The sequence below is a fragment of the Amphiprion ocellaris genome, chromosome 9 (assembly GCF_022539595.1).
Source record: "Amphiprion ocellaris isolate individual 3 ecotype Okinawa chromosome 9, ASM2253959v1, whole genome shotgun sequence".
Classification (NCBI taxonomy): Eukaryota; Metazoa; Chordata; class Actinopteri; family Pomacentridae; genus Amphiprion; species Amphiprion ocellaris.
This window is the reverse complement of record NC_072774.1, coordinates 2,648,274-2,671,957: the sequence shown is the minus strand read 5'-3', so window position 1 is coordinate 2,671,957 and position 23,684 is coordinate 2,648,274. Positions and strand designations below refer to the sequence as shown.

General features: G+C 39.6%; 1 protein-coding gene and 2 non-coding genes across 5 annotated transcripts in view; all 3 read right to left on the bottom strand.

Moving 5' to 3' along the window:
- Positions 1 to 23,684, bottom strand: part of ncapd2 (non-SMC condensin I complex, subunit D2) — a 46,664-nt gene that overhangs the window by 20,454 nt on the left and 2,526 nt on the right. For 2 of the 3 annotated variants that reach the window (XM_023263765.3, XM_055013841.1), the window contains exons 1-18: positions 23,496 to 23,653; positions 23,078 to 23,197; positions 22,927 to 23,002; positions 21,654 to 21,712; positions 21,382 to 21,557; positions 20,938 to 21,083; positions 18,330 to 18,457; positions 18,114 to 18,237; positions 17,878 to 18,025; positions 12,107 to 12,304; positions 11,410 to 11,544; positions 11,239 to 11,326; positions 8,040 to 8,226; positions 7,819 to 7,937; positions 3,232 to 3,432; positions 2,974 to 3,148; positions 2,584 to 2,668; positions 1,696 to 1,832 (exon numbers count right to left, since the gene is read on the bottom strand). In XM_023263765.3, coding sequence (XP_023119533.1) covers positions 1,696 to 1,832; positions 2,584 to 2,668; positions 2,974 to 3,148; positions 3,232 to 3,432; positions 7,819 to 7,937; positions 8,040 to 8,226; positions 11,239 to 11,326; positions 11,410 to 11,544; positions 12,107 to 12,304; positions 17,878 to 18,025; positions 18,114 to 18,237; positions 18,330 to 18,457; positions 20,938 to 21,083; positions 21,382 to 21,557; positions 21,654 to 21,712; positions 22,927 to 23,002; positions 23,078 to 23,195 — 2,300 coding nt within the window. In that variant the 5' untranslated portion in view covers positions 23,196 to 23,197; positions 23,496 to 23,653. Of the gene's footprint in view, positions 1 to 1,695; positions 1,833 to 2,583; positions 2,669 to 2,973; positions 3,149 to 3,231; positions 3,433 to 7,818; positions 7,938 to 8,039; positions 8,227 to 11,238; positions 11,327 to 11,409; positions 11,545 to 12,106; positions 12,305 to 17,877; positions 18,026 to 18,113; positions 18,238 to 18,329; positions 18,458 to 20,937; positions 21,084 to 21,381; positions 21,558 to 21,653; positions 21,713 to 22,926; positions 23,003 to 23,077; positions 23,198 to 23,495; positions 23,654 to 23,684 lie in introns of those variants that run through there. The other variant, XM_035945198.2, reaches the window with a different exon arrangement.
- LOC111564300 (small nucleolar RNA U85) lies at positions 10,021 to 10,333 on the bottom strand. The gene has a single exon (XR_002745771.1). It is a non-coding gene; the product is annotated as a small nucleolar RNA U85 (small nucleolar RNA).
- LOC111564298 (small nucleolar RNA U85) lies at positions 13,347 to 13,662 on the bottom strand. Its single transcript, XR_002745770.1, has one exon. It is a non-coding gene; the product is annotated as a small nucleolar RNA U85 (small nucleolar RNA).

Sequence of the window (23,684 nt, the reverse complement as noted above, 5' to 3'; positions counted from 1 at the left end):
AATATAAAAACACACTAAAATAGGATCTGTTGTAAATATTCATGAGGCGCCACTGTACTGATCCTCTGACGTCGTTTGGGATTTCTGCCTCCTTCCACCTGACTGAACCTGTTCAGACATGATAGTGAGTAAAACTGAGTTGATTCCCCCCCGGCGCTGCTGCGTTTAATTATTCAGACCCAGGATGTACAGTTTCAGTGCAGCGTAATCCTGTTGCCTTGAGAAGCCGTACATTCTGACACCTTTATCGCTCGGTGGGAACGTAATGAGATTGCAGCCGCAGCGAGCCACATGTAAAAACAATTTACTGAACTGCTGGTGAGAAAGAGCTGCTCAGTGGCACAGAAATGTCATGACTCAGTTTGAAATCTGCAATACGCTCCGGTTAAATCTGCTTCCACCGATCAACCAGAGTCTCACTCATCCACGGAAGAGTCATGTTCGACACCTGCAACCGCCGCCTTAAAACAGAGCTTTTTACTAAATACAGGCTGTACAGCATCGTGTGTAATTATCCCTCATCCTGGGATGTTTGCTTTGGTGAATCCAGAATGAGATCAGACCCCAGCGTGAACAGAATTACAATGTGACGAAACACCGAGTGAGATCGGTGTTAGCAGGTATGTTGACCTTAAAGCCAGAGTTTCTATATTTTAACCGGCTAGGTCACCATGGTAACAGATGCTGGATCCAGAGGAGGATCTGTTCGGAGTTTGGGATTTCTATCTGCTGTTAGAAGTGCCTCCATTTCACCACTTCACTCACAGGTTTTATCTACAAACCTGCTGATCTGGACATCACTAATCCCACTGAGTGAAGCTGTGCAGACTCTATGTTCTGATTAGTCAACTCACTGGAAATATTCAGTCAATAACATTAATTTCACTTTGATTTGTCTGAAAACTGTGGGTCAAAAAATATTTTATGAATTTTATGAAGTTATTTGATATGTCATTCTAAAATTTTACAAAAATCTTCAAAAAAAATCTATAGTTTATGCTGTAAAATTTCTAAAAAACTACAGATATTAGTGCAGAAACTGCTCTAAAACTTTGATGATTTGAGGGGTGGCGACCCAGAACTAAATCAGGTCTTTGTGTCTCTCAGAAGAGTTAGCATGATGGCTAATATCTACATATCACACTTATCCAACTACTCCTTGTGGAAATCAAAAAGAGTCACGTCAGGCGACCCCTTAGGGGTAAAAACGTTAACTAAAATTAGCCCCCAGTCGAAGCGGTGGAAAAAAGTTTTCAGACACCCTTAAAATTTTACACAATCTCAACTTGCGTGTTTTCTATGTTAAATTCCTTGTTTTAGCCATTTTTGTTTCTAAAAAACTTTAAAATGTGCCGGCTTTATATAAACACAAGGCATGGCAACAAAAACTGTGTCTTTTAATAAAAAGCACAACCTTCATTAGTGGATCACTGGTACCAAAATGACCCAAGATTTCTTCTGTATTTTTATGGAACCAATCAATTTTAAGTTTTCAATGTGTTTTTAGGACTTGTTTAGTATTTTGGCTGTGACTGTAATAAAAAAATATTACACTTGAAGGCCTAAGAGTGATTCTTGATGCAATATTTCACAAATGCATGGTGTGTCTGAGAACTTTTTTCCACCACTGTATAAAATAAAACTTTACTCAGCTGAAGTTCGTTCCTTGAACAGTCTGGGAGCTCCGTCTCTTACCGTGCAGCCATGCCCAGCAGTAACACTGCAGCTCTCTTGTGTAGAGCCGACGTTTCTCTTTTCCCGGTAAATCTCTCCCACAGAACCTGAACCACGGTGGACTGAAGGTTGCTGTCGCTGCCGAAGAACTCCTGAACCTGCACACACACGTATGCTTTAAATTCAATACACTGTAACACAAAATACCCTTCAGCATTCATTTTGTTAATGTTATAGAGATATCTTTTAATAATACGCAAATATGTTTCTAAAATTGGCCATCATACACTGAGGAATGCTGGTAGAAAACTGTTAAACGTGTGTTAATGTATTTATTTTACCGATCAATACAGCTGATTACTGATGACAGACAATAAAACTATCAGACTTAATATATTCAAACATGATATTGTGTTGAAGTGCATGTAGGTCTGACAATGTCTCATAATGAAGGAAATCACTTTCATTTGATCCAAATCAAAGTGAAACTAAAGTTATTGATTGAAAATTCTCTGTAATCAATACTAATAAACTGATCAGTTTTCTTATTTGTGTTCTATCAGCTGCAGTTAAAACGGACCAAACATAAAAACAGATTTATGTGATTTCTGCATCACCAACTAAATACATGTCGGGTTCCCATGGCTTTGAGTTTTAGTTAAGAACCCCTGTACTATACTATATATGTATAATATACTGCAGATGTCCGCCCGTGTTCCACCAGGACGGCTACCTCTGTTGCACAGCGTGCTCACGTTCGCTTTGTATGCTGTAACGCGCACGCCACATGCGCATTCCGATTACTTGCCAGAATCATTGATAGAATACTCGATTACTAAAATAAACGATAGCTGCAGCCCTATACTGAAATATGAAATTAACATGAGAGAAATAACAAGAGTCGCTTACAATTTCCTCCAGACACTGGATGGTTCCCAGAGAAGCATCAACCATCAGCTCAGACAGACTGTCCACCAGAGTCTGGGCTTTCATCCTGATAAAAATCAGACAGTCATTGTTTTAGGTGTCGCTTGAATTACAAGACGGTGTTTAACAGTAATACTGGAACAAAAAAATTAATGTAATTTGGCCTAATATGCACTGTGATTTAGCTACTAAGAGCCTCAGATTACTATATAAACTCCAGAAAATGTCCAAATCTGAATGCTGCAGTTAGAATTACATCAAAATAAATGTGTGGTTGGCTGAAATCAAACCGATAACAGTTATTACAACACACCAACAGGACGATCATATAATTTCAGACTGTCAGGTGTGGATTAAAGAGGTTCTGCAGACCTGACGGTGTCGCCCTGAGGGTTCAGATAAAGCCGTCTGTAGGCCTGAACCACGGCGTCTTTAATGGCGGCGTCGGTGGACCAGACCAGCGGCAGCATCTTCCTCACCCCACTGACCGAGTTGGCGACGCTGAACTCGCACACGGTCACGCAGAACTGAACCGCCTCCTGGACCACTGGAGACACAACATGCTTCTGTAAGTTCACTGAAACGTAGAGGATTAAACCGCTCTAACGTGGAGGCCGTGTGTTCGTCTACCTGACGTGGTTTTCCAGTACAGCATGGTGTTGATGACGGAGATTGCTCTCTCCACCTGCAAGGCGAAGGTTTCTGTGTCTCTCAGGTACTGGACCAGCATCTCCTGCTTCTTCAGCTCTCCATCCTCTCCTTCCTTGTCTCCGTCTTTCTGCGAGATCGGAGGTAAGTTCTGGCTGAGCTCTGGGGCGTCTTCATCAGAGCCTGAGGAAAACATCGGGGATCATAAGGAGACATATGGGCATTGAACCAACAAACCACCTGTCCACTGCTGCACAGTAATTAACTTTAATCTCGTTTCTTTGTTGCAGCTCTTTCAGGCTGTTGTAGAACTAAAAACCCTCAAAGTCTGATTTCCTTTGGGTTTCTCAGAATCTGCAGACAACAAAAACAGCTCCAGATTGAAACAATAACGCATAAAAATATAAATAGCATCCTTTAAGTTAGGGCTGCAAATACTTGATGAATAAATCAGCTGTTTGGTCTCTAAAGTGTCAGAAAATGAGAAAAAATGTGGATCAGAGTTTCCTCAAATGTCTCGTTTAGTCCAAAGATCTTCCTTTAACTGTCAGAGAAAAGAAACTAGAAAATATTCACATTTAAGAAGCTGAAATCACAGAATTTAGACTGATTTATATATTTTTTTAAAATGACAACTGGCTAATAAATTATCACAGTGGGTAATGATTAATCTAACAGCTATTTGTGGTCATTTTAGCTTCACTCTCTCGTTTTGTGTTTCTCTGCTCTTGGTTTTCTTTCCTGACGTCCTGCATCTCTTTTTGTGTCATTTTGCTTCTTATTTCATGTGTATTTGTAGGTTTTTGCTCCATTAGTTGTGGCTGTTTTGTGTCTCTTTCTGGCTCTTTTCCATCTTGTTTTCTTATCTTTGTAATCGTTTGTTATCTCTACAGCTATCCTCTTCATTTTGTTTCTTTGAGATCATTTATCTTTCCTCTGTGGTTTTGTGTCATTTTGTATCCATCGGCAACAATCACAATTTAATTCATCCACTGATTAATTAATGGATTCGTTGATTTCATACTGAAGAAGCTGAAATCACAGAATTTAGACTGTTTAAATGAAAAAAATAAAATGATGACTATCAAAACAGTTGAGTGTGAAACGTTTGATGACATTTTCCTGGATGGAGATGTAAACATGATCAAATGTAAGGTCCATCAGCAAAATACAGATTCTGTGAGGGATAGAGTTGCAACAATTAAACGATTCATTGACTATTTTAAGAATCGACTGATTCTATATTCTGCAATTTCAGCTTCTTCACTGTGAATATTTTCTGGTTTCTTTCCTCTGTGACAGTAAACTGAAGATCTTTGGACTAAACAGACATCTGAGAAAATTTTGATCCACATTTTCTGAAATTTTAGAGACCAAACGTCTGATTGATTCATCCAGAAAATAATCAACAGTGGAAATAATCTTTAGTTGCAGCTCTACAATGAGCATTCATCAAACCAAACTCCATTTTAAAAAGTTATGATTTAATGCCAAGCAGAGATATTTATGAAGGAATCCTGATTTTTAGCTCCAATTTGGTCGCCTCCAGCGGATTTTAGATTCAGGATGATCAACATTTTTCTGATATTTTATAGACAATCAAATAATCTATATTCAGCCTGTATTTTTAACCAAGACATACAGAATAAAGTGATTTTGACGAAATATTTTCGCTTAGATGTGGGAATGTAGTCTGTGATTAGTTCAAGGACCGTCGGAAAGTTGACAATCTGACAGTTCTTTCTGTTACATTAATCTGTTTTACTACATGTTTTAGTTCAAAACACCGTGATTTCAGCTCCTTCAGTGTGAATACTTTTTCTTTCCTCTGTGACAATAAACTGATGATTTTTGGACAAAACCAGACATTTGAGGAAACTCTGATCCACATTTTTCAACATTTTTTTGACTTTTTAGAACTAAACAGCTGATCGATTCATCCAGAAAACCATCAACAGACTAGTCGTCCAGGGGTTTGCTTGTGCTATGAGGTGATTTTAGCATGAATTAATTAATAAAAACAGTCTAAATTCTGTGGTTTCAGCTTCTTCAGTGTGAAAATTTTCTGGTTTCTTTCTTCTGTGACAGTAAACTGAAGATCTTTGGACTAAACATGACTTTTGAGGAAACCGATCCACATTTTTCACTATTTAATGACCAAATAGTCGATTATCAAAATAATTTTAGTAGCTGACAACCAATCGATGAATTACTGCAGCTTTACTTAAAGTAGAGGCAAACATTCCTATCCCTTATAGCTGCATACTTGTAGGGGCGTAGTGACAGCTGAATGGTTAAAGAACACACTGCATAATTGCAGTGTCCTTGGGCTGATTCTGGCTTGATGCCGCCTGCTTCTCTCTAACTAATAAAGGCAAAAAATGCCAACAAATAGTCTTGTCCTCATCACGAACTTGGCTGAAGGTTGCATTTTCAACTCCACAACACTTTCAGTGCCCATTTCAGATTTAGAAAACCCTGCACATGAAAATGACGACTGTCAGACTCTGATTAAAGCCGACATATAATTACTGCCGAACTCGATGCCGCTCATGTAATTACTGTTTACACTGAGGTGGAAACGAGCAGGTAACGCCCATGTTCTGCTTCAGGTGGCATGAAAAACAAACATGTTGGAAATGATGCTAAGTTGCTAGGATTCTCAGGTGACTATTTGCCTGAATTTCTTTTGGTTTTTTTTTTAAGGATTTGTTCCTCATTATATCTCATTGTTGTGGCATAGCCTTGAGAAACGGTCAGTCTGTATTTCACTGTATGAGCACAAGACAAATCAACACCCTGAAGTCTTTCACATTCCGGCACACTAATAATATTTATATGGCTTTTTGTGATTTATAAACCCTTGATTACACCTACTGCTATTCTGATTTATAACTGTGCTTCTTATTACTCCGCCAAGGAACACGGTGGAGTTACGTGACGATTGTTGTACGTTTGTCTGTCTGTCTGTCTGTTAGCAACATTACCCAAAAACAGATTAACAGATTTGGAATAAATCTTCAGGGAAGGTCAGAAATGACACAAGGACCAAGTGATTAGATTCTGGCAGTGATGCAGCTTATAGTCTGGATCCACGGATTCGTTAAAGATTTCTGTATCATCGTGAGATAGCAGCACAGCATCACTGTAACCATGGCAACAAGTGAACACTACGTCAGCTGCCTGCTGACGATCACGATTGTGATCCTACTACAAATCCACTGCTGAGGACTTATCAGGACTTATCCATCAGAAATGATCCAAGGAACAACTGATTAAATTGTGGGGGTGTTTCTGAGTCCCATCAATTCTACATATTTAGGTCACACGATTCGGTATCCGTACATAACGCACACATGCACAACATGTGTACACTGTTCAACGCAAGGTAATTTTTTATTAAAGATTTAGTTTGTTGGAAGTGACAATGACTGAGCAGCATTTGTGGAGTACTGTTTATCTTGTTTATCTTCTAACACTTAATACCTGCAAGTGGCATCACTTTAAGGGTGCTTTCACACCTACGTCTTTTAGTCCGCTTAAAGCGGACTGGAGTCCGCAACACCTGCAAGTACGGTTCGTTTGGGCTGATGTGAAAGCATACCAGATTTTTTTGGTTTGGACTAACGAACCGCACCGAGACCACCTTTGGGAGGTGGTCTCGGTCCGCTTCTATGTGAACTCCAGTTCGGTTCGCTCCTGGTGAGAACACAAACCTGTCTCCATTCGGACCACTTGATGGCGCAGCAGACTTTTTGGTCTACGGGAGCTTCCGTAGCAACCTGCAGTCGAATTTTACGCCAATCAGCGTACACCTACGTCATCGTAAACGCCTTGTTTTGTAAACAGCGCCGCCAAACGACTGGGGGGAGATATAACATTAATTGGAGTAGGTTCACCTGCGAAAACACTGGTGTGAATGCGAACCGAACCAGTTGAAAATAGCAACATTGTAACAACTTTTGGGTCCAAACGAACCACTTTAGCGGACTAACAGGTGTGAAAGCACCCTAAATCTATACGTCACTGTTTGCTGTTATGTACTAAAAGTCAGATTCCTTGTATGTGAAAACCTATATGGTAATAAAACCGTTCTGACGGCTGGATAGCTCAGTGACTAACACCCCTGACTTTGGCACAGGAGACCAAAGGGTCAAATCCCGGTCAGCTGCTCGGTGAGGACCCTTAGGGAAGGACTTTAGCGCTGCCCTGCCTCCTACCTCGGGTTGTATCTGCTCTCAGATGTACGTCGCTTTGGATAAAAGCATCTGCTAAATGAAACTGTAGAACTGTAAATTGTGAAGTCAACTTGGTGGAGGTGACTGGTCATCTTCCATGATCTAGTATGATAAAATATATTATTGGATGGAGTGTTTTAGTGCTGTGAAATACATCCTTAACTGTTTCTGATAGGGTCAAATATGGGGTGTTAATGAGACATAATGTGAAATGAATTTCCTCAAATCAAAAGGAAACCCGAAGATCTAAATCTTAAGTGAGTTCATTCTGGCTTCAATTATCAGCAGAGAGCCGCTTTAATGACAGGAGTGCACCGGGTGAAGCTTTTACCTTTAAATATCAGTGCCAGAGTGTCCATTAGAGTCTGTGTGGTGAGCGTGGACAGAGCGGCAAACATCTCAGACTGTGGGAAGCAGCTGTGGGCTCTGATGCAGAGCTGAGCAGCGTTTCTGCAGAGGGAAGAGCACAAACTTCACACATCTACCTGTGGACTAATTGACAGCGTGAGGAGGAACCCTGCAGGCTGTGACACCATCGGGCCTCAGCATCACCTGTATTTGTTGACTCGGAGGTACTGAGCGATCTTCACCGCCGTCGCTCTGTCGTCCTCTTCAGCCTCCTCCTCTTCCTCCTGCTGCTCCTTCTCGGCGTCGCTCCTGGGCTCCAGCTCGGTTCTGACAGTGACGAGCAGCTCGGGCTCCATCGCGGCCCACAGCTCGGAAGCTTTAATCACTGCCACTGCCGGGAGGCAAATAAAAATATATATATATTCAAATTCAATGGCGATGACTCAGGTTGCAGACACAAAGAACATGTGAAGCAACGAACCGAAAGAGATTACAAACGGAATAATTTACAGCGGGACAGAACGGCGATGCTGGGCTCCAGAGCGCCGCCATTTGATCAGATTTTATATTGTGTCACACTTTATTCTCTCTTTCAAGTTGCAAAAAGGATTTCTGGCAGTGTAGTCGGACTTAAGCTTCATTTACTAATCTCCCTACCCTTCCTAAATTAATTTCAGAAAAAAAGGGAGGATTAAAGTGTTTATTCACCAGTTTGCAGAGAAGAAGTTCCTAATTAACTTATAATAATTACAGTTGTGGGATCCAGTACTGAGCATTTTTCACCCAAATTAATGTTATTTCTTCGTTTCAGACTGATATTTGGTAAAAGAATTGAATATAAATGTGATATTCTGGCTCCATCTGATTGGTTACAGGCCACCAGTAACAGCCAATCATCACTGAAGGACAAATTTTTATAAAGTTCTCTTGATTAAACATGTAAAAGAGGGGTGTCAAACTCATTTTAGGTCAGGTTTCACATTTAGCCCAATTTGATCTCAAGTGAGCAGTAAAATCACAGCATAATAACCTATAAATAATCACATCTCCACACTTTCACCTTTGTTTTAGTGCAAAAATGTTCACATTTAAGAATTATTTTTTTTACAAAACGTTATGAACAAACTGATTTTTTTAAGAAAAATAAATTTCAAAAACATGCCTCAGTTTATCATTTACACATTAAAACCTACAGATCAGAGTTTCTACAAAGGAACAAAACATTTAATCAGTTATCTGGAACTGAACGATGTAGTATTTCACTTTATGATCAAAACGATAAAAGTCAGCCAAAAAAGACAAAAAACAACAAAAACAAGACAAAAAATACCGAAATGACACAAACTAGACAAAAAATGACAAAAGCGACCAAAAAAAGACAAACAACAGAAACGAGACAAAAAACACAAAACGACAAAAAACAGAAGTGAGACAAAAAGAGAGACAACACGAAACAAAACACAAAAGGAGAAGAAAAAAATTAGACAAAAAAGCGAGACAAAAATGAGACAAAAAATTACATAAATGACACAAACGAGACCAAAAATGACAAAAGTGAGAAACAAAAAATAGATAAACACAAGCGAGACAAAAAAGGAACACAAAACAACAAAAACATGAGAAAAATGACAAAAGTCAGACAAAAAAGGACAAAAACAAGACAAAATATTACAAAAACGAGACAATAAATGACAAAACAACAATGAACAATGTAGTATTTTACTTTATGATCAAAGCAACTTGTCATGGTCTCGAAATTATTTTAAATTTATGGTTTTACAAATTTGCAATCTGCAGTTAATGTCTTCTGTGGAATTTTTACACTTTCTAAAGTCGTCCCACGGGCCGGATCGGACCCTCTGGAGGACCGGTTTTGGCCCGTGGGCCGCATGTTTGACTCCCTTGGTGTAAAACATCATCAATAAGATGTGTGTTGGAGTTATATTGACCCCTAATAATATAAATAATGCTGAAAAGCCATAATTAATGTGCTCTAAGTCTGATTAATCAACCAATTACAGTACTAATTTGTCTTTTGCGTACAATTAGTGATCTCTGGAAGCATTTTCAAACTATAATAAATTAAGAACTATAAGAACTTCTTGATAAAAATAAAAAGGTTTAAATACAGTACGACACATTTTAAAGTGCGACCGACCTGGCCGGCTGAGTTTAAGTGAGTTTCTGCCCTCAGATTACCAAAGAAGCTGCTCATAGCCGACTGAACAGAAACGAGAGCTGGATGAACAACCGGCCTCCAACACACACAGACACTAACACACACACAAACACAACACTCACACTGTCAGCTTCACCCCTGAATTTACTCCTCTGTGACTGTGGAGGAATAATTTGGGCTGAGCACAGTCACTGTGGGCAGGCCCTTACAGCAGAGCAGGAATCCTCCTCTGCACTGCCAAGATTACCTGCCAGTCGAGGCCAGAAGAAACCAACTCTCATTCAGCGAGCTCGTATTCGCCTTGGTCTCATCACTGGGCAACACCTGACTGTACACAGTCTGAACACAAAAACTCACCAGCAGGTCTGAAACGCACGTTATCCTCACTTAAAAAGCACTAATATGGATTGAAACATAAGGAATCTTTAAACTAATCATGTGTGATGTGTAGTTCAATCAGGAAAATGACGCAAATCTGAGCTTAAAATTGTGATATTTCCTCTGTGAAACATTCAGGTTGAACTGCAGTCAGTGTTTTCACAGAGAGACTGAGAGGAAAGTCAAAGCTACGACAAAATCGAGACACAAAATGACAAAAACTAGACACAAAATAACAAAAGAGACACAAACAACAAAACTGAGACACAAAACAAGAGACACAAACAACAAAACCGAGACACAAAAAGACAAAAACAATACACAAAATAAGAAAAATGACACAAAATGTTAAAACTGACACAAATTGACAAAAATGAGACACAAAACAATAAAAATAAGACACAAAATGACAAAAACGAGACACAACACCGAGACATAAAACAAAAACAAGACACAAAACGACAAAAATCAGACACGAAATGACAAAACTGAGACACAAAATGACAAAATCGAGATGCAAAATGACAAAAAGGATACACAAAATGAAAACACAAAAAAACACAAAACGACAAATCAAACACGAAACGACAAAACTGAGACACAAAGTGACAAAAACAAGACACAAAATGACAAAAATCAGACACAAGACGATAAAAATGAGACATAAAACGACAAAACCGAGACACAAAATGACAAAATCGAGACACGAAACGACAAAACTGAGATGCAGAACGACAAAATCGAGACACAGAACGACAAAATCGAGACACAGAACAACAAAAACGAGACAGAATGACAAAAACGAGACACAAAATGTTTGTAAATGACCACTCTGGTTGTATTTACCTGGTGCTTTCCCTTCTAATTTCTCCTTCATCTCTCTGAGTTTTGCTGTTTCTTTTGCCAGAGGTTTCTTCAGATCTGCGCTGCTCAACTTAAAAGAAGAAATTCCAGCGTCATTAGGAAACCTGACAAACAGCTTCTATTCAGAGTCTGAATCCTGTCTGTTGGCGTTACCTTGCAGCTGTAGGGATTGTGCGCGATGAAGGCTGCCAACAGCTGGATGGCGCTCTTCACCGCATTGATAGATTTGTCCATCAGTCGCCCCACAGCGAGCTCCATCACCTCACTGTACCTGCACAGCGGCAGAGCCTGAACAGAGACGGATGATATTTACCAGGAGGAACTTCGACACCACAATATAACAAATACGTATGAATTTAAGCTGCTCTGAATGAGTTAAAGTTGCTCGATATTAGTTAAAGTTGCTCTATATTAGTTAAAGTTGCTCTATATTAGTTAAAGTTGCTCTATATTAGTTAAAGTTGCTCTGTATTAGTTAAAATTGCTCTAAATGAGTTAAAGTTGCTCCAATATTAGTTAAAGTTCCTCTAAATGAGTTGAAGTTGCTCTATATTAGTCTAAGTTGCTCTAAATGACTTAAAGTTGCTCTACATTAGTTAAAGCTGCTTTGAAATGAGTTAAAGTTGCTCTATATTAGTTAAAGTTGCTCTAAATGAGTTAAAGTTGACCTACACTACCATTCAAAAGTTTGGGGTCACCCAGACAATTCCATGTTTTCCGTGAAAACTCCCACTTTTATCCATGTGCTAACATAACTGCACAAGGGTTTTCTAATCATCAATGAGCCTTTCAATACCATTAGCTAACACAATGTAGCATTAGAAGACAGGAACACATAAAGAAAACTTACTTTGCTGTTGACGATGCGAGTGAAGACCTGCAGCACTCGCGCTCTGACGTGGGAGTGCGTGTCGTGCAGATGTTCCTGCAGCGTGTCGAAGAATCGGTCCCGATCGGCTTTACCGGACTCATCAAGGCCGTCGCCACACAGAACCCGAACGAGGATCTCTCCCAGAACCTCGCATACGGCAACACGCATGGTGTGGCTCTGGAAGAACCAGTGGAAATACAGAAGATCAGACTACACTGGTCCTGAAGGAAGGTCATGTGCCAGACTATTGCTCAGAAAAAAGAAACTAATGACAGAAGAAACGCAGCACCTAAAAAGTAGAGAACAGTAAGATATAGGTACGATACAATCTTGAAACAAACGCAGTAAACTAAAATGAAGCCAGAATAAAACAGTAAAAAAGTAATGCTAACAGCAACACTGAGAAGTAATATCACACAAAAAAATTAAATATTGTACCTGAGAAATGAAATGAAACATTGCACAATACACTGACAATGTTGTGCATGAAAGTGAAATATCACACATTATGTTACGTTGCACATGAGACGAAATATGACACGATACGAAAACCGCTAATGCACAATGTATTTAGAAAGGTATTTTTGCAGGAAGTAGTCCACATCTTCAGTGAGGTAATGTTTTATTGCTACAAAGGCTTCAGGAAATGAGAAAAAGCAAAAACTGCATTCAAATTACCAATGACAAAACTCATGGCTCACCGAACGGCAAAGAGAGTTGGCAAAACCAAGACACAAAACGAAAAAACCCGAGACACAAAACGACAAAACTGAGACACAAAATGAGAAAGTCAAGACATGAAACATTAAAATGGAGACGCAAAATGAGAAAACCGAGACACAAAACAAGAAAACTGAGGCAAAACGAGAAAACAGACACAAAATGACAAAACTGAAACGTAAAAGGACAAAATTGAGACACAAAATGAGAAAACCGAGATGCAAAACGTCAAAACTGAGACACAAAACAACAAAAAAAGAGGCAGAAAACGACAAAACCGAGACACAAAACATCAAAACTGAGACAGCTGATGAGCAGAGTAGAGAGAAAAAGTCTGGAGGGGAAACATGGAGATAAAAAAATATCTGCAGAATGAGGAGACAACATTTATACAGTAGAATGAAATGATAAGCAAATAAATATTTTGGTTTAGTAAATCTTCTATATTTGAGTAAATATTTAGATGATGTTTTGTTGTTAGAACAACTTCGGTAAAAACTGCCCTCAGATTACCAAAGACAAAACTCATGGCTCACTGAACGGCAAAGAGAGTTGGGTGAACTTCTTACCTCCGGCACACACACACGACACACACTAACACACAAACACAACACTCACACTGTCAGCTTCACCCCTGAATTTACTCCTCTGTGACTGTGGAGGAATAATTTGGGCTGAGCACAGTCACTGTGGGCAGGCCCTTACAGCAGAGCAGGAATCCTCCTCTGCACTGCCAAGATTACCTGCCAGTCGAGGCCAGAAGAAACCAACTCTCATTCAGCGAGCTCGTATTCGCCTTGGTCTCATCACTGGGCAACACCTGACTGTACACAGTCTGAACACAAAAACTCACCAGCAGGTCTGAAACGCACGTTATCCTCACTTAAAAAGCACTAATATGGATTGAAACATAAGGAATCTTTAAACTAATCATGTGTGATGTGTAGTTCAATCAGGAAAATGACGCAAATCTGAGCTTAAAATTGTGATAATTCATCTAAATCACTTAATTCTACAGGTGTCAATCAAAAAAAAAATCTCCAAAAATGAAGCAGAGTAGATTCTGTAAAAAACTAAACTTTCTCCCTTCTAGTTCCCCAGGAGAGTTTTACTGCAGGCAGTGTTTCCACAGAGACTGAGAGGAAAATCAAAACTACTGGATCAGTAAATAAAGTCAGCATGACTCAGAAACAGTGAACAGAGGAGCAAGTTGTTGGAAGATCCATTCAGCATGGTGAAACATCTTTCTACTGATGATGAGCAGAGTAGAGAGGAAAAGTCTGGAAACATGGAGATAGAAAAACATCTACAGGATGAGGAGACAAAATTACCTCAAAGAGATATAAAAAGACCGAAATAATACAGGATATGACACAAAACAAAAAAAAGGAGACAAAATGACAAAACCGAGATAAAAAACGACAAAACCGAGGCATAAAACGATAAAATCGAGACAAAAAAACAGCAAAACTGAGACACCAAATGACAAAATCGAGACATAAAACAATAAAACCGAGACAAACAACAGCAAAACCAAGACACAAAATGACAAAAACAAGACACAAGACACAAAACAACGAAACCAAGACACAAAACGTCAAAACCGAGACACAAAATGACAAAACCGAGATGCAAAATATCAAAACCGAGACAAAAAACGGCAAAAGCGAGACACGAAATGACAAAAACGAGACACAAAATGACAAAACCAAGACAAAAAATGACAAACACAAGACACAAAGTAACAAAAACAAGACACCAAATAACAAAACCGAGACAAAAAACGCCAAAAACAAGACATAAAATGACAAAACCGAGAAACAAAATGACAAAACAGCTGATGAGCAGAGTAGAGAGAAAAAGTCTGGAGGGGAAATATGGAGATATAAAAACATCTACAATATGAAGAGAAAAAATTTCCTTGGTCTCAGCACTGGGCAACACCAGCATCAAACGGCAAGAAAACACACGAAAAGAAAAACAGCCAAACTCTGTGGGAGACATGTTTTTGAAGAATAGGATTTTGTCTTGAACTGTTTTCTTGTGTCAGTGAAGTTGAGACTAAAGGAGGTATTGTGGAAATGTCACACCATGATTTGGAGGAATAATGAAGACAGAAACAATAAAGAAAATAAATGGTAGGACTGGAAAGACATTAATTGTTCAAACAAACTTCACATGCTTCGAGTAATGAAAGCACAGTTTAAGATTTTACTGGACGCAGCACGATGTTGGAAACAACTGACAGCATTTAGTTTTTCTAACTTTCAGCAGATGATTTAATTAAACTCAACTAGTTTCAAAAGAGTTCATTGTTCTAAAATGATTTGAGTAATTTTGTAGGTGAGTGTCTCTGCAGAGAAAATAATATTAAAAAAGTCATTTGGACTGTTTCACATATGCTCTGACAAAGACAACCAAAGGAGTTTTTCCTTTGGATGCCACTCAGATCTGCACTTATCACACAGAGCTTTTTGTCTCAGACTTAAAAGCTCAAACAATTGACTAGAAAGTACAGACAGGAACAGAACTTTAGCTGCTGGAGCTTCGATGTTCTAAACTGAAACTTTAAAAGAGCAGAACATCTTCAAGAATGTCATCCTGTGCCAAGAAAAATAAGAGCTGAGTGCAAAATTAACCTGACTGAGACAGAAGAGAACATTTACCTGCACTTTTATCCCAGTTTACATTTATTTACATGTGTGTGAAGAATTTACCAATGTGTTGGGAACCAAAAGAAGCCCATCAAAAAAAAAAAAAAAAGTTGCACACTCTAATATTTCATTGAACCACCTTTAGCTCTGAGAACGACACACATTTGCCATGGCATCGTTTCTAGATAAGATAAGATAAGATAAAGTTCTTTATTTCTCCCCACTCCAGGGGAAATTTACATTGTTACAGCAGCTTTATTTACAATATATACACGGGTGGCAAAATTTTTTAACAGAAAAAATAAAAATAAAGTTTAAAAGTGCAGAGATGTGCAGTGCAAGAATGTCAGTGCAAGCTATAAGCTCTTCTATAAGCTTCTGCAACGTCACAGCATTTATTTCTGTCCAGAGTTGGATTAATTTTCTACCAAGATCTTATATTGATGATGGCAGAATTGGACAAAGTCTTCTCCAGAACATCCCAAAGATTCTCAGTGGGGCTGAGGTCTGGACTCTGGAGGGAAGAAAAACTCCACTGATGGAAAGACCTGGTCATTCAGCATCTTCAGGTATCAGCTGACCTCATTCTTTGGGAACATAACGTTGCTGAACCTGACCAACCCCAGATCAGAACCATAACCCCCACAGACTGGTAGACACTAGCCATGATGAGGACATCACTTCATCCACCTCTCTTCTTACCCTGATGCAACCATCTGCTGGTTTATCTTCGACTCCTCTGGACACTATACCTACCGTCAGGCATGGAGGTGGCAGCATCATTATACTATCAATTTAACTGACTCAAGTCTGTGACAGAAAGACGACAAATTTAGTGGAACTGCACCAATTCTGGTGCAGTTCCGCTAAATTTGTCCTCTTTCTGACTTGGTTCTTCAGGTTCTTGACGGGTGTAAATCCGGACTTTCGGGAGATCAGTCTAGAACCTTCACTCTAGCCTGATGGAACCATTTCTTTACCACGTCTGATGTGTGTTTGGGCTCATTGTCTTGTTAAAACATCCAGCTGTGTCCAAGATCAACCTTCTGCTGATGGTTTTAGGTTTTCCTGAAGAATGTGGAGGTGATCCTCCTTCTTCATTATTCCATTTACTTTGTGGAAAGCTCCAGTTCCACAGAGCATGAAAATGCCACCTCCATGCTTGATGGTAGGTTTGGTGTTCTTGGGGTTAAAAAAAAGTCCAAGACCTGCCTAAGACAGTCTGAAACCAGTCCTCAAAAAGTCTTAAACCAGGACCAAAATCAAACCTAAACTATTCCTAAAAAAGTCCAAGACATTGTGAAACCAGTCCTAAACCAGTCCTTAAAAGGTCTAAAACCAGGATCAAAATCAAACCTAAACAAGTCCAAAAAAAAAATTCAGAACAAGTCAGATTACAGTCAAAAACCAGTCCTCAAAAAGTCTAAAACCAGCACAAAGTCGGAACCAAAACCAAGCTTAAACTACTGCCCCCATCATTCTGGAGCAGGGTAAATCTGGACTCAACATGACCTTCTTCCATTGCTCCAGAGTCCAATCTTTATGCTACATAGCAAACTGAAGCCTTTTTTTCTGATTATGCTCACTGATCAGTGGTTTTCTTAGAGCTACAGCTGTTTAGTCCCAATCCTTTGAGTTCCCTTCATGTGGAAATGTTCTTACTTTGACTATTAAACAGCCGTGAGTTCTACTGTTGGTTTATCATCTAAGAGTTTGTTCTTGGAAGGTGAAGGTTCTCCACTATCATTCAGGTTTTAATGATGTGTTGGACGGTTCTTAACCTGATTTTAGTAGTTTCAGAAATCTCCTTCGTTGTTTTCTTTGCTTGATGCAGGTCAATAATTTGACCCTTCTGAGACAGATTAACATCCTTTCCATGACCACAGGATATGTATTCCAACATTTAAAAAATGAGAAGCTCTTCACTGCATCAGCTAGGGTTAAATAAGTTGTTTTATCACTGCAGTAATTATCCAATGGAAGGCTCTTAACTATTTGCTTTGTTAAATCCAAGTGTCGACTTTTTTTGGACAGGAAATATAGTATTCAGGGACAAAATGCATGGTAAAAAAATGGCTAGTGCAGCTACATGAAAAAGTCAGACGCACCAGTGAAACCATCAGAAAAATTTAGTTGGGAGAACCTGTGATGTGTCAAGCAGTGAGTAATTTCTCAACCAGCAAATCCTCAAATCAACCTCGAAACAGAAGGTCTTAAAGGACACGAGGAGCAGAGGCTTGAGCGATAACAAATCTGCCACGAACCTTCAACTTATAAACTTCTACAGTCAATCCATGTGGCTGAAATCTTTTACTGATTAAAAGGACAATCGTCTTGTCATTTAGGAGCTGCAGGTCAGTAACTCGGCGTTCCTACCTCTCCCTCCAGGTGAGTGATCAGCACGCTGATATTGGGGATCATCAGTTCAGGAACCAGAGCGCTGAGTTCAGACAGGAAGGAAGCGAAGGCCTTGACCCCTGAACCTTCTCTGGCAAGCTCCTCGCTGGACTTCTGACCGATCTCCCTGAAGGAAGGAGAAGCAGAGCCTCGGTTATTTTCTGCCAGTGAGTTAGATTTACACCAGCGGACTCACAAGGATGTCCCACACTGACCTGATGACCTCCCCTATGACGGCTCTGACTTCGTACTCGGTGCTCCACACGAACACAGCCTGAGCGAAAACCGACGACAGCTGCTCGAAGTGCTGCAGCAGCTGGATCACCTTCACACTGGCTCCTGGGATGGTTTAACAGAGGACACACTGAGTTTACATTTGAATCCGTCTGCATTAAAGCCTGTCGACAGGAACCCATGCGACTGACACCCACCCAGGAGGTGGCTGTACTTCTTGATGAGCAGCCCCAGCAGGTGGATGACGCAGTCTCTGGTGGGTTTACTCTTCACGTGGCTGATGGTCGGGTTCTCCAGGAGCTTGTAGCAGCAGCAGGTCACACAGCTGAGAGGAAACACGATTTAAATCAACCAGACTGAATAACACATGAGGCTCTGTGTTCATTGAGTAAAACATCCAATTTATCACACACTAGTCCTGAATGAAAACAACAAAAAATCATTTTGCAATTATTTGCCAGAGAGTGTGATGGGAGTTATAATTTTAGAGGTAATTTTTCTTAATTTCCTGTCTACTGAAAAACATGTACAGAAAAATAATGTGATTCTTTTGTCTGTAGCAAGCATTTGTGTTTCTTTACGTCTGCAGAATCTGATTTTTAGAACAGAGAATCAATATAGCACTACAATCCATCTACCCATCCATTATCTATACGCTGCTTAACCCTACAAGACCTACCATTGTGCAAATCTGCAAGTACATATTCTTACATTTTTACATACGGTAGTGCAATTTTTGGGAGTATTTTTATTTGCTTTACATCAATATAACCCTTATATCCCAAGTTTTAATAATATGTATTGACTTATGTCTTAACTACTACAAAACATTGCTTAAAAGTGCAATAAACCTAAAAAAAATAAAAATCATTTTTGTTTTTTTTCACATATACTACCAGTCAAAAGTTTGGACCCACCTTCTCATTCAGTGTTTTTTATTTAATTATTCTATACAATGCAGATTAATACCGACAACATCAAAATTATAAAAGAATACTTATGGAATTATGTTGTAAACAAAAAAGTATTAATCTTCAGTATTAATCTACAATGTAGAAAATAATACAAACAAATAAAAAGCATTGAATGAGAAGGTGTGTCCAAACTTTTGACTGGTATTGTATATTTCAAAATACAGACATTGCATAGCTGTATTCCCCACAATATCCCGTGGTCTCGTTTATGAAAATTTTTACAATGTGCGCTTTATTATGTATTTTTACAAACCCATCACTGCCACGAAAAAGTTCCTGAGACCTGGTAAATGTGCGAAATGTTAGTCTAACTCCCCAGATTTTACATGCAAAAAGAATGATCCATCTATCTTACCTGGTTTCAAATCTACCACCAATCAAAAATTAATATGCAATCATAGTGCCGGTGCTATGCTGGGTTCTACAGGGTTCATTAGGGTCGCGGGGGGCTGGAGTCTATCCCAGCTGACAAACAATCATAATCACATTCATACCTACGGACAATTTAGAATAATTAACCTCAGCATGTTTTCGGACTGTGGGACAAAGCTGGAGAACCCGGAGAAACACAGGGAGAACATGGAAATTCCATGCAGAAAGATCTCAGAACCAGCGAGCTTCTAGCTGCAAGGCGCATCAGAATGATATTTTAAAAAATCTTAGAATTTGCAGCAGGTGATTCGGTTCATTATTTTGAAAGAGTTACTATTCTAGAATGATTGGGAGATATTGTAGATCTGGAACTATTGTCCTTATGGTGTAACACTGAAGCAGTTTTTCCTTTGAATGGCATTCAGATTTATCTTACAGAGCTTTGAGCTGCTGATTTAAAAACTCAAACAACTGACTAGAAAGCAGCAAACAGGGCTTTGCTGTTGGAGCTTCTAAACTCAAACACTGAATTATGCCAGAGATTGCAGTGTGGGTTATAATTTAAACGGTTTTGTTCATTTTTCCATTTCTTGTCGACTGAAAAACATACACTACTGCTCAAAAGTTTGGGGTTTAAACAGTAGTGCACATGAATTAAAGTTGCTCTATATTAATTAAAGTTGCCCAAAAAATGAGTTAAAGTTGCTCTAAATGAGTCAAAGTTGACCTACACTACCGTTCAAAAGTTTGGGGTCACCCAGACAATTCCATGTTTTCCATGAAAACTCTCACTTTTATCCATGTGCTAACATAACTGCACAAGGGTTTTCTAATCATCAATGAGCCTTTCAACACCATTAGCTAACACAATGTAGCATTATAACACAGGAGTGATGGTTGCTGGAAATGTTCCTCTGTACCTCTATGGAGATATTCCATTAAAAATCAGCCGTTTCCACCTAGAATAATCATTTACCACATTAACAATGTCTAGACTGGATTTATCATTAGTTTAATGTAACGTCATTGAAAAAAACTGCTTTTCTTTCAACAATGAGGACATTTCTAAGTGACCCCAAACTCCAATCTCTGTAGCACCACAATGCTTTAGTTATTTCACCATTAGCTCCTGTAAAATGGACGTTGCACTATTATGATTTCAGTAATATCTGATATTTCCCTGCAGGCTAAAGTATTAAGAGTTTCAAGTACTAAATGCAAACCATTACCCAAATGAGAAAAGATTCACTGAACATTTCTTCCGCTCAGACTGTGAGGAAATGTTCCCAACGGAAACATTAAACGAAGCCATCATCTAACCTCGTTAGGTGTGGCGTGACATCATTAATGAAGATCATTTTCATATGAGCTTCCAATTAAGGCTACAGTGATATCAATGTTGGGAGGAGATGTGGATAACAAAGTGGGACATTACAGCAGATAGTCTCGCCCACATTACCTGATGAACTCTTCCTCCACCAGAGAGAGGTTCCAGAGGGCTCGGATGTCCAGCTGGAGGAGCTGGATCAGGGCCTGGAGAACCTTCTCTCTCTCCGAGTCCCACTGCATCAGTCCTTCTCCACCAGATTTACCTTTTTTACTGCCCTGTACAACACAGATACAGACTGATCAGGTAATTTTCATCCTAAATGTCCTCATAAAGTGAACTATTCAAACTAATCTACACTCATTCATACAGCGCATAAAGACAAACACATGTTGTTTGACATCTTCTACCGGTCCCTTCCCATTTCTGTTGGGGGGCAACGGCTGTAGAAGGTGACAGTTTTACTCTGGGTGGGCCCTTACAGCAGTGCAATAAAACTCCACCACACTACCAAGACTACCCACCGACAGCAGGCACAGACCACAATCTCTCACTAGTTTTCATGATTAACCTCACCTTCCCGGGTGCTGTGACGATACTCTGTCTATAGGAGTCGCTCTCAAGACTCTCTGTGAGTTTGCAGAGCAGGAAGATGCTCATTTTAACCGCATTAAGCTTCTCTTTGCGTTCTGCAGCCGACAGGGAGGTGGAGGCGAGGAGCGCCGGCAAGGAAACAGCCAGACTACCGACCACTGAAAAAAAAAGAAAAACACATTATATAGAATATAATAACTTCAGCTTGTCAAGATGATTCATTTGAACATGATGAAATTATCAAAAAAGCAAACCTTGTATGAGTAATTCCAAAGTGTCCTCTTTTACAGCCAGATCCACCGAGTTGAAGTGCCTTAAAAAGGAAACATTAGTTTTGAACAGTTTTTAAAAAGCCAATAAGCAGGCAAGTTGGAAAGTTAAGCCTAAAATTGTGCTACATTTTGATTTACAGTGAATTTTCATTTGACCAACAGGTTTCTTCCGGCTGCAAATGACAGCAACAAAAAAACGGTAAGACATTATGTTGGAGATGTCAATGATGTTTTTTGTCCAAACTGTTTCCTGTTCCTCAGGTATCAGAGTCTTCATCTCCTCCATCAGTCCACCAGTAGTTCTAGTTCTAACAGTCTTTCTGCAGGTCTCCACTGGGATTTGCTTCCTCCAAATGTCCATCTCCAGCTCTTTGAAGGCTTCCTCTCCATCACTCTGCTCTTCAGTTCCTCCACAGATTCTGGATGGATTCAGGTCTAGGCCCCACAATGTGCAGCTCTCTCTCAGCAATGGACCCTAACAGCAGCTCAGTGAGCGCTTTGCTTTCAGCCACGACTTCAAACTGACTAGAAACTGACTATAGAACTACTGTATCAGCTGTTCTACCTTCATAGTGGACTTGAACCTGATAGAACATGGAGGGAAGTAACAGGAACATCTGGGATGAGATAGAAGCTGCATTTTTCAAGGGATATTTTTATATATATATATATATATATATATATATATATATATATATATATATATATATATATATATATATATATATATATAGTTTCCTACAGTGAAATGTAAAAAAAAACCACACAGTTAAATAGTTAAAATTCATCATTAACATCTCCAACACAGTGTTTTCCTGAGTTTTATCACTTGTTTATGTCATTTCCAGCCAGAAGAAACCTGTCGGTCCAACAAAAATTTAACATAAATCTAAATTTGGCGTAGGAGAGGAACAATTCTGGGTCTTTTTTGGGACTATAACAGACTATAGAACTACTGCATCAGCTGTTCTACCTTTATAGTGGACTAGAACCTGATAGAACATGGTGAGAATTACCAGGAACATCTGGGATGAGATAGAAGCTGCAATTCCAAAAGATTTTTTGCCAATTGTAAGGAGTATAAAGCATTCTGGATATGATATATTTAGTACAAGTTCATCCACAGCGACTCTAACACGGTGTCTTACTGTGTTTTGCCACTTGTTTATGTAATTTCCAGCCAGAAGAAACCCAATATAATTTCATACAAGTCAGAATCTGTCATGGGGATGATGGTTACGCGATCAGCTCTTACTGTAGGACGCTGTAGCCTGTGTCAAAGTGTTCCAGGATACATGAAGGTCCCTGACTCCTCAGAGCTGCCCTGAACCCTGTAAGAAGGAGGAAACATCCAGTCACCAACACAGCAGCCTAGCATGGAACCGAGGATCAGGAGCACAACTTACTGCTGAGGCTGGACGGCAGCTGTTTTGGGGAAACCACATCCTGAACCACGTACTGGTTGATCCCTCCGGTCTTCACCAGGTCGCCCACGCACACGGGCACCAGAAAGTCCCACGACATCCCTGAGTTAAAAAGAAACATTAGCTTACCCAGCAGTTCCACAACAGAGTAGCTTCATATCATCAAGTTGGTATTTAGCTTAATGCTAGCAGGAAGGCTAAAGAGCCCAAATGTTAACGTTAGCTCACGGCCAGACTGATCTAAACAAACTGAAGTGATCCACTGACCGTTAATTGCTGTTGCGGATTCAGCTAAACACACAAACAGCAAGCTAACTAGCAAGGCTAACAAAACTGCTTAGCTTGTTAGCCGCTAACTAACGGTTAGACGGAGACATTCGTCGGGTTGTTGAGTTATTACCTGTTTAAATAACGTAAAAATCCGAGCTCGGCTTTAGTTGCAGCTGTTCTAGCCACAATTTAAGCCTCTGTACTCAGTAGGTAGCTCCGCTCTTCTGCTCACCGGCTGCTAACGGTCCGAAGCTTTTCAAATCCGCTCCGGTACCGCGCCAAAACAACAACGCGCTGACGTCACACACATGCGCCGTCG